At 40.0% G+C, this 14,679-nt stretch overlaps 1 protein-coding gene across 1 annotated transcript in view; it reads right to left on the reverse strand.

Moving 5' to 3' along the window:
* Nucleotides 1-53: 53 nt before the first annotated feature.
* Nucleotides 54-14,679, reverse strand: part of LOC113671081 (proteasome activator complex subunit 4) — a 36,307-nt gene continuing 21,681 nt past the window's right edge. Inside the window, exons 30-54 of the mRNA XM_089194476.1 lie at nucleotides 14,436-14,564; nucleotides 13,486-13,578; nucleotides 13,228-13,323; nucleotides 12,320-12,489; nucleotides 12,043-12,096; nucleotides 11,357-11,486; nucleotides 10,229-10,310; nucleotides 9,855-9,915; nucleotides 9,093-9,191; nucleotides 8,522-8,591; nucleotides 7,841-7,966; nucleotides 7,116-7,193; nucleotides 6,916-6,990; nucleotides 6,252-6,356; nucleotides 5,821-5,912; nucleotides 5,494-5,625; nucleotides 4,816-5,069; nucleotides 4,460-4,536; nucleotides 3,824-3,880; nucleotides 3,422-3,493; nucleotides 2,746-2,901; nucleotides 2,489-2,563; nucleotides 1,851-1,935; nucleotides 1,338-1,471; nucleotides 54-1,012 (exon numbers count right to left, since the gene is read on the reverse strand). Coding sequence (XP_089050602.1) covers nucleotides 878-1,012; nucleotides 1,338-1,471; nucleotides 1,851-1,935; nucleotides 2,489-2,563; nucleotides 2,746-2,901; nucleotides 3,422-3,493; nucleotides 3,824-3,880; nucleotides 4,460-4,536; nucleotides 4,816-5,069; nucleotides 5,494-5,625; nucleotides 5,821-5,912; nucleotides 6,252-6,356; nucleotides 6,916-6,990; nucleotides 7,116-7,193; nucleotides 7,841-7,966; nucleotides 8,522-8,591; nucleotides 9,093-9,191; nucleotides 9,855-9,915; nucleotides 10,229-10,310; nucleotides 11,357-11,486; nucleotides 12,043-12,096; nucleotides 12,320-12,489; nucleotides 13,228-13,323; nucleotides 13,486-13,578; nucleotides 14,436-14,564 — 2,637 coding nt within the window. The 3' untranslated portion in view covers nucleotides 54-877. The remainder of the gene's footprint in view (nucleotides 1,013-1,337; nucleotides 1,472-1,850; nucleotides 1,936-2,488; nucleotides 2,564-2,745; nucleotides 2,902-3,421; nucleotides 3,494-3,823; nucleotides 3,881-4,459; nucleotides 4,537-4,815; nucleotides 5,070-5,493; nucleotides 5,626-5,820; nucleotides 5,913-6,251; nucleotides 6,357-6,915; nucleotides 6,991-7,115; nucleotides 7,194-7,840; nucleotides 7,967-8,521; nucleotides 8,592-9,092; nucleotides 9,192-9,854; nucleotides 9,916-10,228; nucleotides 10,311-11,356; nucleotides 11,487-12,042; nucleotides 12,097-12,319; nucleotides 12,490-13,227; nucleotides 13,324-13,485; nucleotides 13,579-14,435; nucleotides 14,565-14,679) is intronic.

Genomic DNA, 14,679 nt, shown 5'->3' on the forward strand with positions numbered 1-14,679 from the left:
TTTTCGCACACTTAATTCTTTACCTACTTAAAAGTAATTTTCATAGACACAAGTTCAAAGGAGAGATTGTAAATAGTTTATTGTCTTTATTGAAAGGGCAGCAGTCTTTCTTCCCAGCACAGTTCATCAAGAGAGTGAAGGAAACAAACAAAAAAACACCAAACAAAAAAACCAACAAATCAATACAGCACGAACTCTGAAGTTCAAATGATTTAGCTCCTGACAATTAAAACCTCAAGACGATATGGTTACAAAAGATTTGAGCATGCATATGTTTATCCTCTGGTATATAAAAGGTACAATTTAAAGTTTAGAGCTGCTGAAATTTACGATAAAGAAAGGTTGAAAGCACATTTGTTGTTTCCACCACGACTTCAATCTTTCTTATACTTAATTTCAAGCTAGACCCCCCTCCCCTCCCCCTCCCCATTTATTTAAGCATGAGTAGCACAGCTAACCTGTTCGATTTCCAAGTTCATGAAACGATATCGATAAGTACTGTAAACGAAGTGTCATGTAATAAAACTTCTACCAGAAGATTACACCTCCTGAAATTTATAATTCGTAGATTATTCCACATGGAAGGATTCCTCTTTCATGTTCTTCTTCAAAGAGCAAGAGGCTTTCTCATTCTAAACAGCCTGTCAAGCTCTATAGCGTGACTAGCGTGACAGGTCACGCAGCTTCTTCGCGACGAGATGCTGCGTTGGGCACAAATATGATCCATTCTACAGGACCACGTAAGTAACATGTGATTACGTCGGATTAATCTCAAAAATAGTTAAAAGTAATAGTCAAGGCGGCGCTAAAAGATAAGCGTTGGATGGTTAAGAGTGGAATAAATCAGAGGTCTGAAGGAGAAATTGTTCCTCGATGTTTATGCGTAATAACACGGGGACACCAGTAGATCTGTCAACACCAGCAGCTGATCTTCAGTGAATTTCTGTTTATGTTCTTGCCAGTTGTCGTGATGGGTGCGACGGAAGTCCGACATGACTTTTTTGACAGTGGCCTGAGAGCGAAAAAAGTACGAAACGATCGATAAGTTTTGTTCAAATCACTATGTGGCTTCGATTATACACACTGCGGAGCGAAATAAGTGGTAACAAAAGAAATTACCACTCGATATCTAACTTCCAATAGTGGATAGTGATAGATGGAAGTTCTTCTCAGTAGCATTACTTTCACCGACAGGTCTAGGATGCTATCGCACAACTTCAAATACAGCAGACTGAAAGCAAACTCATAAGTTTTAAATTAAATAATGATTTGTACGTTAGTTTCTATTTCTAACCAGCTCCAAATACTGTAATCAAGTTTTCCATTTCTAGCCCCACCTGTATCGGATGTGGGTCATGTAGATGATCACCCAGGTCCAACAGGATTTGCGGCATCCAGGACGGTACATCGTACGGGAAGGCCTGGACACAACTAGCTAGCCCCAACACCCCAGCGTGACGATGGATCAGGGCTAAAGACAAAATCACACAACATAAAAGGAATTATTTCAAGATTCCTCTACCTACAGACGAACCAAGTAAGGGATGAAAGTGGTCGTAGGAAAGTAATCGTAAGTAGTATTCCACCATGATGCACCGCGATCTCGTTTCATGTTTTCGTTCTTTGGAGTTTCAATTGTGCTGCACTTGTCTTATCCTCAGTTTTACGATGTTCATCTACAAAATAAACCTTTCCACGTATTGTTGAGGGAAAAGTTGACGTCTTAACACATTTACACATAGGGCTGAGTCGCGTTGATCAATAAGAAAAAACAGTCGAAACCATCATCGTTGAAAGGAGATGACACAGAAAAACGACCAGGAATATGATAATTTGTTCTTTAACTGTACCTGCGTCATAATTGAGTCCGTTTGCACCAACCACACCTTTCTTCCTTTTCTTGAGCTTAGTGTTCGCCATGTTAGTAAATTGTTTCTGTAATAAATAAATCAGTTTGGTAAATTGGCAAGCTCTCGGTCAGCGGGAGTCAGGGAGACAGAAGGCGAACAAAAAAGGCGAGGTTAGGGTCTACCATTCAAAATCAAAATACATATTACATAAAGTTATATTAAAAAAGGCAAATGAAGCGAGGTTAGATTATAATGCTGGAATAATGATCTGGAGATCCCAAATTAACAACAACTTTCATCGAAGCCAAGTCGCCATGACTAGACGATCCGGGTTAAGGTAGCACATATGGGCCAATAATAGATTCTATAGTAGCGTCGTGCAGTTGAAGAGTCCTGAAAAAGTCTGTGGTCGATGACAGTGATTAGAGTTTTGACATTATAATAATAATAATAAATAAATAATAAATAAAGAATAAAAGTCATCATCAGAGTCAAGTCTTGCAAATATGTAAAGGGTTAGCCTTTCAGTTCATTTGAAGGAAGAAAAAGTTTCGTGTAATGCGATGGTCGTAAGACGAGTTCCTCTGTAATTAAGCACTCATAAGCGTTCTTCAAAATCGGGGTCAAATTGACCTCACCTGGAGTTCGTCGTTAAGTTCAAAGAAGCCATAATGAACGAGACCGCTGAAAGTTGCTGCTGCCGTCTCACGAACCTGAGAGTGGAAAAATTTTAGTTTAAACAGCACATCACCATCTACACGCCAAACACAAAACGCTTTCTAAGGATTCTCTTTAGGGAACCAATAAGTTTCTCGGTTTTGCTACTGATTACAAAAAGCTGTAGCCGCTCAGAACTGACACTGAACGCGTCAGAATTACACCAGAACTCGCTTACTTCTAGTTGCTCATCCGCTAGGAGACTAAGTACCAGCTCCTTAACATCTGAAACAAACTTCGCGTTACTAGCGATAGCAAAGAGGTTGGCGAAAATCATGACTTGTAGATATTCCAAAATGCTTCGCCTGGGGTGCCACAAGTTATTGCTAGCGATCTGTAAAAGGAAACGAAATACCGTAAGAAACATTCCAACCTTAAAGGACACAATATGAACTAAATAGCGTTAAAATGTTAAAAAACATTTTAGAACAGATCCAGGGACGAGCAAAGAGCCTCATTTCACCATTTAGAAGCTAATTTCATTGTTTCTCTTACAGAAGTTTGAACCTTCTGTTCACTTGTGTCTTTTCACCTTGATTTGGGAAGAGATCTGTCATGAAAGCCCCTGCAAAGGGTTTTTAGTCATTTCCTCTTTTCGTTGCTCGCTGCCTATCACAACAGGCAACGCTTTAGAATAGTTATTTTATGTCCCGTGGTCACGCGCAGAAACGCGTGGCCCTACCCATAATTCCTCTTTCTTGAAAAACCTAGGATTGTTCTTCAGTACTTTTGAACAGGCGATAAATAAGAAAGAACACGATGAGATCGTTTAAAATTACGAAATTTGTTTTCTTTCTCGTTCTGTGAGAAATGAAAATAATTTTGTACCAGAGACATTGTAAAGTGTAACCTACCTGTTTGACTGTCTGTAACGCCACAGGAATCAAACTAAATGGAAGCTCCATTTGAGATAAGTAGGAAATGGTCTACGGGAAAAAGAGATTCGGACAAATTTAGTGCGGAAAAAAGAAATCAAGAAGCAATATTGACCGAGTCTATTTGAGTCGCTCGCAAAGAGACTGTACACGCACACTGCGACAAGACGTTTCCATCTTTCATGTTAGCCTTTCCTTCTTTTCTGTTTTGATGCCATGCACGTCCTTGCTAAGAGGCTCAGAGTTTGAAGTTATATCAAAGTTACTACCTTCTTTCTGATACGTTTTCTATTCTCGTTCCCTGTCTTATGGATAATGTATCGACAATGTAAAGAGAAGTTACACGTTGACCTCATCTGAGAGTTTAAAGGTTACACTTACTCTGTGACAATAGAGTTGAAGTTCGGGGTCGTCTTCTTGAGAGTCAAAAAGAATGATCTGTTACAAACACATGAAGAATGTACTCAGTTAATTTAAAGCATACACACGAGGGACAAAATGCTTCATTTAACCGTTCACACCCTAACATCAGTATTAATACTCTTCACACTGTTGTCTTCTCATTTCTAAAGGTACTGACAAGGGAATTCGTGTGGTACTCATTGGCTTCTTATTTTTGGGATCAAGTCCGTTATTCTCATGATCTTTACATTTGCCTCAAGGGTGTTACTGTAAGAAGAAATTAGAATCCAGTCACTCTAAGAGGTTAAAGGGTTGACTCACCAGACAAATGTCAGTTTATAACTTTTACTTTCTGCCTTTAGTCTTTATTATAGTTTTGTGCAAATGTGCGCACTTCTTTTGAAAGAGAGATATTTTTCTATTTTTCTGATGGATCTTTCAAAAAGGGATGCAAACCATAGTTCTACCGTCTTTTCGGGTTCAAAGAGCATTTCCTAAATGCACGTTAGTCAACACTAGCACCCGGCTAACCACATCCTTTTCTTTCAGCTCGTAACAAATATTCTTTTACTTGACAACTTGAATGGGAATGTTGTTGATATTAAGATTGCTCACCACAGGAAGAAGATCGAAGAATTCCTCAGGGCAACTGTTTAATGAGCGAACAGCGTGTGATAAAAGCCAGTTTGTCACTGAAAAAAAAACAATTAAGTAAAAAAAAGAACAAACAAACAAAATGTTACCAGCTAAAGAAAAAACCAGCGAAAACAAGGAAGAGAGAAAGTAATATAACAGAAATAATAATAATTATAATAATAATAGTAAAAATACTACTACTATTACTAATAATAATAAAAAGAAGAGGAAGAAGAAGAAAAAAAGAGGAAGAAAAAAGTGGGAGAGGAAATAATAAAAATAAGAAAATACAAAAATACAGAGGAAGTCTACGATCAAAAGTCGTAAGATCTTACTTGTCTTTAGTCGTTTGATGGCTTCCTTTCTCTCATCACTTTCACGTGACCCATCTTTTACTTTCTCTCTTCCAGTCTCCTCCGAGTTTGTCACACTGACATCACTTCCGCTCATGATTTCCTTCTCACGCGCTAATTCTTGTAGTCCCGCCAGTTGCGGAAGTATCTTGCTCACAAATTGCTTCCTGTTTGGAGAGCGGGTAGGTGCGGTGCTACGTAACTTGAGGTCGTACATTAAAGCACTGCACAGAACACTGCGAACAAGACAATAAATCAGTAAATAAAAGGTTATTTCCTAGTACAGCATTACGAATGTATGCCGTGCAAAGAAGATAGAGAATAAACCATTGGGTGGAAGATATCAAGCAAGACTAACTGGACGGAGGGTGGATCAGCAATTTCTTCACTTTCGCGGCCTGAGTCAACTGTTAGTGTACAACAAGTAAGAATCATTTCCCAGTCTAATTTTGATATGGCATATTGGGTTTGTATTATAACCTTCCGAGGCAGGTTATGTGGGTAGCAAAGCCTGGAGGCGAGTAAGACCTCGAATATCGAGTGCGCAGGCTTTTCCAGGTTGAGGAATTGAGTGATAATCTCCGTGTGATTGCTGTCTGCCATTATTGTCCAAAGGCCCTACCATGTCCAAAGCTTTCAAAACAACTTTAGCATACTAACCTTCCCAGTCGATCACGCACGTTTTTGTACGGATGGTTTAGATGACGCTCTAATACACCCATCAGGCGGTGCAATAAATCAGGAACACGCCACTCCTGCTGAAACAGCGCTCCTTGGATAAAGTACAAACGACTGAAAGGAACAGAAACACACACACAAGTCACATGTAATACTTTAAAAACGAGAAGCTTAAAGGAAACGAAAAACACTTGACTTGATGAATGGGAGAGGGTGTCCGAGCAAGAGGTTCGTGCGACTGGTGCACGGGCAAACACGCAATGGGTGTTATGCACTACAGCAAAAGAAGAATCATAAAAAGCAGCTAACCTTGAATCAGAGAAGGAACCACGTTGATCATCCAAAGGGTCTTCAAGTAACATTTCTAAAAAGCGATGAATTCGGCGCGGATCCTGATTCTCCTGTAGCGAGACAGATTATTGTGATGAATTTCAAATAACAATATTCTCCCAATGACGAGGTAGCCAATCAGAGAAGAAGAAACTTTACCACCTAACGGTCTGGGCCAACCAGATAGACAATGAATAAAGTATTACTTATTCTTGATTCTCAATGGCCCACGCCGGTCACGTGGTTAATTTCTCCCTCTGGTTTGCTACCTCGGGTGACCATTGCTACTGCTACGCATAAGGAGATGTTTCGGCGCAGTATGCTGATTTTACGCTTAATATGATTGTCATTTTACCTCTTTATACATTAAATATATCGCATATGGTAGATTATTCATAGGAGAGTCTCACCACAGCAGTTGCCATACAAGTGCCCCAGTCCTCTAGGGTCTCGACGTTTACGGCAGATAAGGCTTTTCTCAGAAGAGGAATTAAAAAGTCCCACAGGCTCTCCAACTACGAATGAATAATAATCAAAGCAAAAAAATGTCATTCAGTACTCGGAGACGACTCCTTCCCCCTGATAAGACAGCGATGAGAAGAGGAAAAAAAACGAAAACAAAGTGGCAGGAAAAGACGAGGTAAGAGTATATGTTGCACAACGCGCAACTGTTGCATATTCAGAGACAATTTTGTACACCTCATTAACCCTAACGTCTTAACATCAGTATGCATAGTCTCCACACCGTTCTTTATACATTACCTTAGATGCTATCAAAGAGAATTTGTTTAATAGTCGAGAGCTTCTTTGGTGATCATTTCCCTTCCTATAGTGACCTTAATTTGTGAATCAGGGGTGATATTGTGAGGAAGTTTGGATGCTAGTCACTCTTAGGGTACAAGGGTAAACGTAATTTGACGACAATCGATCATATTGACCAAAAATAAATGTCGCTCATAAGGAAAGTTGTGTCTAGAATGAATACTTATAACTCTCTACATTGGGCTAACTGAAATTAAGGACAACCCAAGGACCTTGTTAAGTTTTCCTTTACAGAGAAACGTTGTTAGATACCGTTTCAAATTTCCAGTGTCTGCATCCTCGTATGACAGCGGCGATGATCTCCACAGCACAACGTTGGCTACTCTCCTGCAAATCAACAAATAAACGGTTCACATGTTATGGAAAGAGAAAAAACAATTTATTTACAGAGTTCTTATTAACATTAATGCGACATTAATGCAACGACTTAAAAACAATACATTAGGCCTTACCTGCGAGTCTATACAAAGTCGTTCAAGGTGAGGCTTTATTAAATCTAAAAATGCATCGTCAAAGTTTCTGAAGAGACCCTGTTAAAAAAAATACAGTTTTATAGGGTTATGAAGTATCTCTGCTGGCCGGAAACTCAACCCTCGAATCTCACTGGCTAATCGTGCGTTCGTTTTTCAATACGGACCACGGTCCGGAATTATTTAACCGCAATTCGCGGCAAAGCGGAACGAAGCAAACCACCTCTCTGCGTGGGCCGTATGAGAAAAAACTATGCCTTTGGTCTTAAATTCTCCAATACGGATCTCCCGCCAGTTAAACAACAGATATGTATATGTCACAGAAATATCCAACAAAGGAAACTTAGAGTTTGTTTGGAACATTCCATGTAGCAGCTTTCTCTGTAGCTACTACTGAAACTGACTAGCAATCACACAAAAAGCTTTCAAGGAGGTCGGCTGTCTCCTTCGCATTTGTTGTCTGGTTTCGTCTCGCAACACTCTCTAGAGAACCCTTTGCGTGACAAGATTACTTAGAGACTGAGACAGGATCACACTTGCAGGATTTCACTCAGAAGCAATTTAGCTATGTCCACTTAACTATCAAAGTTCCTGTTACTGGCTATTATTAGAAAAAACTTGCTAATGCTTACAACTCTCTTTCTTTGACAGAATGAAAACAAAGAGCTTACTAACACGCGATTTAAGAATTATGCTTCATTTCTAACCTTAAATAACATAAAACGATGAAGGTTGAATTTATCTTTTCCTTTTCTATCTTCTAAAGACAGAAAATTAATAAATTTCGACGTAAATTCTTCTTGACTAAATGAGTCGTATATGTGCCGTTCCTCCTGAAACGTAAAAAAGATAATATTCAAGTGAGTAACTTCGATCTGATTTTACCTTTTAACCAAAGGGAAAAGGTGTCATAGGCGGCTGTAAAAGGTGTCATAGGCGGTGGTAAAAGGTGTCATAGGCGGTGATAAGAGGTGTCATAGGCGGCTGTAAAAGGTGTCATAGGCGGTGATAAGAGGTGTCATAGGCGGCTGTAAAAGGTGTCATAGGCGGTGCTAAAAGGTGTCTAGGCGGTGGTAAGAGGTGTCAGGCGGTGGTAAGAGGTGTCATAGGCGGTGGTATGAGGTGTCATAGGCGGTGGCAAAAGGAGTCATAGGCGGTGGTAAAAGGAGTCATAGGCGGTGGTAAAAGGTGTCATAGGCGGCTGTAAAAGGTGTCATGGGCGGCGGTAAAAGGTGTCATGGCTAGTTTGTTAACGAAAACTCAAGGCTAAAAGGGAGAGCGTGGTGCGTGTGAAGAAATAAGGATTAAAAACAACCAAAACAAACGAAGGAAGAACGGATAAACAACACACACACAAAAAGGATAAAATTCTGTCGGTGGTTGTTTACCTCTGAAAGTTGATCTCGCGTTCTCCCCAGAAGAGGTTGCTTGTCTGCAGACGCGTAAGTCAACAGTTTTCTATATAAAAAGGAGCCATTGAACATTTCAAATTCATACAGTAAGTTGAATCATATACCCGTTTTAATTGCATCTTCCTTGTAATCTATTAGGGGACAGACGTATAGATGACATCACTATTATTATGTCAAACAAATAGATGTTACCATATGTCTGTTCTGTAATGGATGTGGGATGTCGAAAGATGGTGAGGACATTAGCGACACACTCGGCTGCACCTCGTGTGCCCTTGGCACATTTTAACGTCGTTTATGATCTTTTCCAGAAATCTAGTTTTAATAGCCCATTTCCGATATGTTTAGCCGCGCTAGTCTAGACTCGAGTTGCACCAGCAACGTTTCAGTGATTGTTCTGTTGTTCGAAATCTGCATTCAGGATTCATTCTATTACTCCAAGCCTCGCTTTGGCCCCCAAAACTAGGTTTCAGACTCGACTACGACTTTTCAGGTTTTCCAGGACACCTACGAACCCTCCGTTGACCCATAAGTTAGCAACACTTACTTTGGCCAAGTATAGTAACCCCAGTGTGTTTTGTCTATGAAAACAAAGCTTTCCCATTCACTTTTTGTTTTCGGGACAACAGCAGACGAGTACTGCAGCCTAAATAACAAAAATAAAACGTAATTAAAATAAAAATGATCATAGCGATGATGAAAATGATGATGAGAATAATAATAGATCATGATCTATTTTCCCCCCTCCCCCCCTCACAATCTTCGGTTATTACCATTTATAACTTTTTAGAGTTTAAACTACAGCGGAATCAGTATAGGAGAATAATTTTCTTTCTCCTCCAGTTATTTCTATCTTAACAAGTTTGCAGAATTCCTTTATGTGAGATATCCTTTCTTTTGATATTTGCCCTATTACTGAGCAAGCTTAATGAGTATCCCTCCTCCACCTCGATTAAGCGCCCCAACCCCCTACTTTTCAGCCGAGATTTCAAATTAGCGGCCGTGCGCTTCTTCGAAGAAATACGGTATTTCCTGCACAGCTCAATCCTGAATTGATTTTTTTAACCGTTCAACATTTTATCAACCATCATGGAGCAATCTATATAATGTCGAAGACACTGTGGGATCACTTAGTTTTTTTTTCTTTGTTTTAGGCTTCGTAACTGGTAAAGGAGACTGGAACCACCGTTCAACCAATCAGATGCATCTGTTTTGTTCAACCAAAACAGATGCTTTTTTGTATTCTGAAGTCCATGCCAACTTGAAATACTTTCGAGCTTAACACAAATAATGTGCAAGTTATTTATACCACTTGTTATCCTCCCGATCGCCTGGCTGAATAACTGTTGTCGTTGGCTCGGGTAATCCAGCTGAAGAGGGAAAAAATTATACTGAATAAGACGTTTTCTTTGAACGAAATTATTCGGCCTCTTGTATTAGTAAATCAGATACAAACCAGCCTTAATCTTAACTTGTTATCAATTGACTGGTTAGGGGAGCACAGTTGCTCAGACACTAACATTGATCCACATTTTCAATATCCTCCAGAGTGTCTTTCGAACAGGGGTTCTACCGCACCCTCTGAATAAATTACTAAGAAAATTAAGTGTTACTAGATGCATTCTGTCGCTCTTTTTGGCCATGCTTTTGCTAAGGTTACAAAATATACTGAGCTAGGCTTACCAACAGTGTAAGGATTGACCACTATTTTAGCGTGCGGTCTTTTCTGCTGTTTAAGGACTGCTCCAACGGCGTCTATTGCGAGCTAACAAAAAACGATGACAACGAATGGAGCATGAACAAGAAAGACAGTACAATGAAAACACTATGGTTGCTTTGACTTACTATGGGCAGAAGGGCTCTTTACAAGTAAGTTGGTTTTGCGCATGCGTGATTCCAGCTGAATGCCGGACGCGTATCCCATAAGAACTTGATTAATGCCCTGTATCACCAATAAGTTTTGAAACAGCGCCCAAACGGTTTCTGGGAGGCATGAATTCGAATCCCGTGGGCGCTTCTTTTCTAAGATTGCTTCAATTACAACACACCTATCAGGATCAGTGCTTCATGTGCAGGTCAAATGATATTTATTTGAATTCAAAGTTGTAAAAAGGTTTTGTGAACCTCGGTTAAATAACCGAACGCAGGATCTCAAGTGTTTGAATCCTACAGGACGAGTTAGAGTTTGTCTTTGTTCCAAGCTTGTGACAAACACTTTACATCTTAGAGAAAGATGTTTTTCGTCTTGTCACGAGCGTAGGACGAAGGAATTGTTTGCTTTGTTCTAAGCTTATGACGAGACCAAAATTGTCTTCATCTAATTCATAACTGGGCTCAGAATTTACAACCGCTCTTATTCTATTTCACATCACTCTGTATTAAAACCAATTTTATTTTTTGAGTCAGCGAGACTGCATTATACAAAATTATAGAACAAGTCAGGGGAAGTGCCATATTTTCATACTTTGATTCACGCTCAACTTCTGTGTAGGTCCCTTTACAACCTATTAGATTGGAGGAGAATCTTATTGCGAGCGCGTTGATATTGTACTTTTTTTTAGCGACCACTCCAGCCTGTGCAAAGTCTAAAACTAAAAATTTACCACCTCAAATATCGGAAAGTACGATCACTGCTTGAGAAACAGATAGAGAAGTTCACAGCGGTTTACAGAAAATTTTTGGTTCCAGACTTCGCACTAGCTGGCCTCGTATTAATGAGAAATGGCTGCTGCAAAACCAAACCATAAATAGTCGACTCAGTTTCTAATTTAAATCAGATGACAGGATCTGCTCGCCCGTCACGTAATTTACCTTTCTAATTACTAATGCATCATGATTGAGGAACTTCACGCACAGGTTCACTGCGTTTGCTGGCAGAGGAACATCATAACGGATTAGCATTAAGAGGAAACTGAAACAAATCTGAAGATAACGCCAGCGTCTGAAAAAAGAAGAACACATGCGGATTACACAGTATTTATGACATAAATACATTCAGTGCAAAACAATGGAACTACAAGCTGGAATACAAACTCCTCGGGGATACTGTTTCAAGGATACAGGAATATGGAAAAAAGGTTCTGGCGAGACTAACAAGTGGAGGGTCCAATGGCTATACAAGCAATGTGCCTGGGAGGTATAGGTATAGGTCGGATAAATTTAGCTTACGATCCAAGAGGATCGTTTCCCGAGTTTATCCTGAAAACGAGTAAGACCATAGCAACTACTCTCTTGACGACATACCAGTCCACCACGAGTTCACATGGTTAACCCTCCCAACCCCCACCCCCGCTCCTACGGTCGACAAGGATTTCGTCTAGTTTCCCCGACAATTTAATAATTAATGAAGGGTCTTGTCGTGAAGATTTTACAGTTGATCCGGCCCATGAACGAAGCTGGACCGTTCTACCTCCGTATTCCGGCGCGAAAAGAGCATCTTCCACACGCTAGATTAAAACTCCTAAACTTAAACTCTAAAAACAAGGAAAATAACTTACAAATTCTCGCCCTCCAGCATATCAACAAGTATACTAACGAGTTTTTGATAATTCCTGAAAAGAAAGAAAGATCTCATAAATGAGGAATCCGAAGAAATATCATACAAAGCCAGGAGTAACAAAATCATGGAGAACAATGAATTATTCCGCTCGAAGACATTTGTGACGTTCACTGCTCAGGACCAGAGGAAGCAAAGATGACAGAAAGTAGATGGAATTGATAGCTGTTCCTTGTGATCGGAATGATCATGGTTGTTGTCATGGTGTTTCTAGCTACCTTAAATTACTCTCTCGCGTTGTGTTCCAGGCCTCCTCGCTCTCTTTTAGTTCTAATTCGGTTGGTAGAGCTGTCTCTGTCGGACCTGGGAGAGCCTTCAGATGACTTTGAGGGGTCGGTTCAGTGGAATTTAAAAGTCGCTTAGCTTGCTCAACTGCAGCATCGGTCACCTGGAGGTGAATTAGAGATCAAAAACAACAATTGTACGTACTGTAGGTAGATACAAATACTGGCGCGGTTACGAAATTACGACGTAAACCATTCTAGCATTCTAATGGCCGATCTCGCCTCAAATTGAATTGAAGTTTTCGAAAACGTTTCCAAACAAGTCAACGGCCTAATTCTTTGGCGAAGGTTTTGTGGTTTTGAGTTGCCAAAACCCAAAGCGGTAAAAGTAAGCCACCAAAGCACCCAAGATGGTTAAGGATGACAAAGAACGACAGGAATTAACCCATTAACCACCAAGATCAAGATCTCATTTCTCTGCACAATATTTCATACATTGCTTATCTGATGTCAACTCAAACAATATTACAAACTTATGTTTTCCTTTCTACTTATCACTTTTTATTTCACATTAATTGGGATTATCATACGACTGGTACGGCCCCGCTCATGCAAGCCCATACAAAACTGACGACAGTGAAAGCTGACGTGCGTAGGACCGGAGAGGTTGACGGGAGCCGGTCAGAAAAAAGCCTTCCGGCCCTGCAATCACTCGGCTTACTTGAAAAAATTTAAATGAGAGAAAATTTGAGAATGGGAGGGAAAAAGTCTGGTTTTAAGATCATTTGTAACTTTTTTGTTCTTTAAAGACACGAGAACGAAAAACATATTAAAAGAAAAGATAAAATGAAGAAACCAATGAACTTAAGAAAGAAAGAATATCATTATGAATTGGATCCTACCATTCTGCTGATAGCCACTGTGTCGTATTTCTTCACCATTTTCTCAGCCAGCATTGTAATCAGAGTTATAATTGAAGGTTTCTCAGAATGGTCAGCCTATCAGGAAAGTTCATTATCACGACATAAATTTCCATATTTCCTAAATATGGGTTTCATACATTTACAGCCATTTAAACAAAATGATACAAAAAAAAAAACAACAACAACAACAACAATGAGCAAAAACTGAACATGGCCTACTTCAAATTCTGTAACTACCTGAATAATAACTGGCCAGACGTCCACCATGACCTCCCAGTAGTGCACTATCAGGAACAACATGCGGTTATTCAGCAACACATAGAGCGCACCCTAAAACAAAACGGTCAGAGGATACATGAGACGCATTCACGACGTAAGGCGAGGTTTTGAGTACCTTTCCCCCAATGCGGCTGCCGATTGTGTAATAACAGGCGGCTATGCCTTGGAAAGGACCCCTTTCTTGGGTGAAGGGGCCGTAAGACGGTAGCCACACAGGGCCCCGTTTCTCAAAGGTTCCGTTAATTTAACGGGCCCGTAAAGCTGTTATGTTTTCACTGAACATGGGGGTATTAAAAATGTTGAGAATGATAAAATGAAATTAGCTGTTAAAGAAACAAAATGGAATGGTTAGGGTGTCAGAGCCTGCTTCTCTTTTCTGTAACTTTTGATTTTAAAATATGACTTCAGGCCCGATAAGTTACCGGGACTTTCGAGAAACGGGTCCCAGGAGAGCTTGTTTCCCTGTCTAAGGGAAACATGGACGTTTTCCAGGGGCCTCAGGAGGCCTTGAGTGAGTTACAAATTTACACGATGACACCACCAACAATATAGCCATGGAATAATCAAATTAAAACTGACAAAGAAACGGACATTAATTTTCAAAACTCTCTTGATGAAGAGCGTAAAAAGCTGAAATAAATGAAAAAGCACATTCATAAATCCATAAAAAGAAAAAAGGAGGAAGGAAAAAAGATGCTGTTAATGAAATGTTCCTAGGCATGGGCGCTACCTAATTCAAATAGGAAAGAACATTCATTCAGATAACATTCCTGTAACAGTCACTTGAGGTAGTGTCTGGTCTCAAACCACTGCATGGGAAAATTGCTAGAAAGTCGCAAAACGTGTGAAAATTGTAAAAACTTCCGGCTCAAACTACAATTGTAGCCCACTATAAAAGGGCAACAAACCTTGAATTCTTCATGAGAGACATCTGGATTGTTCTGAAGCTTGGAGAGTGTTGGTGGAACCAAAGTGCGGGCGAAGTTATCAAACACATCGATACAAGAAGACAAGACTCTTTGAGCTTTGATACGAACCTGCCGAAAAAAATGTGAAAATATGGTTCTCAAGAACGCACCAGATACCGCCGACACTGCTCCATAATATGTCTTACAGGTAAAATGTGACGCGCTTTACGAGCGTCAAAGTGAA

This window comes from Pocillopora damicornis, chromosome 14 (genome assembly GCF_964200805.1).
Source record: "Pocillopora damicornis chromosome 14, jaPocDami1.2, whole genome shotgun sequence".
Lineage (NCBI taxonomy): Eukaryota > Metazoa > Cnidaria > Anthozoa > Scleractinia > Pocilloporidae > Pocillopora > Pocillopora damicornis.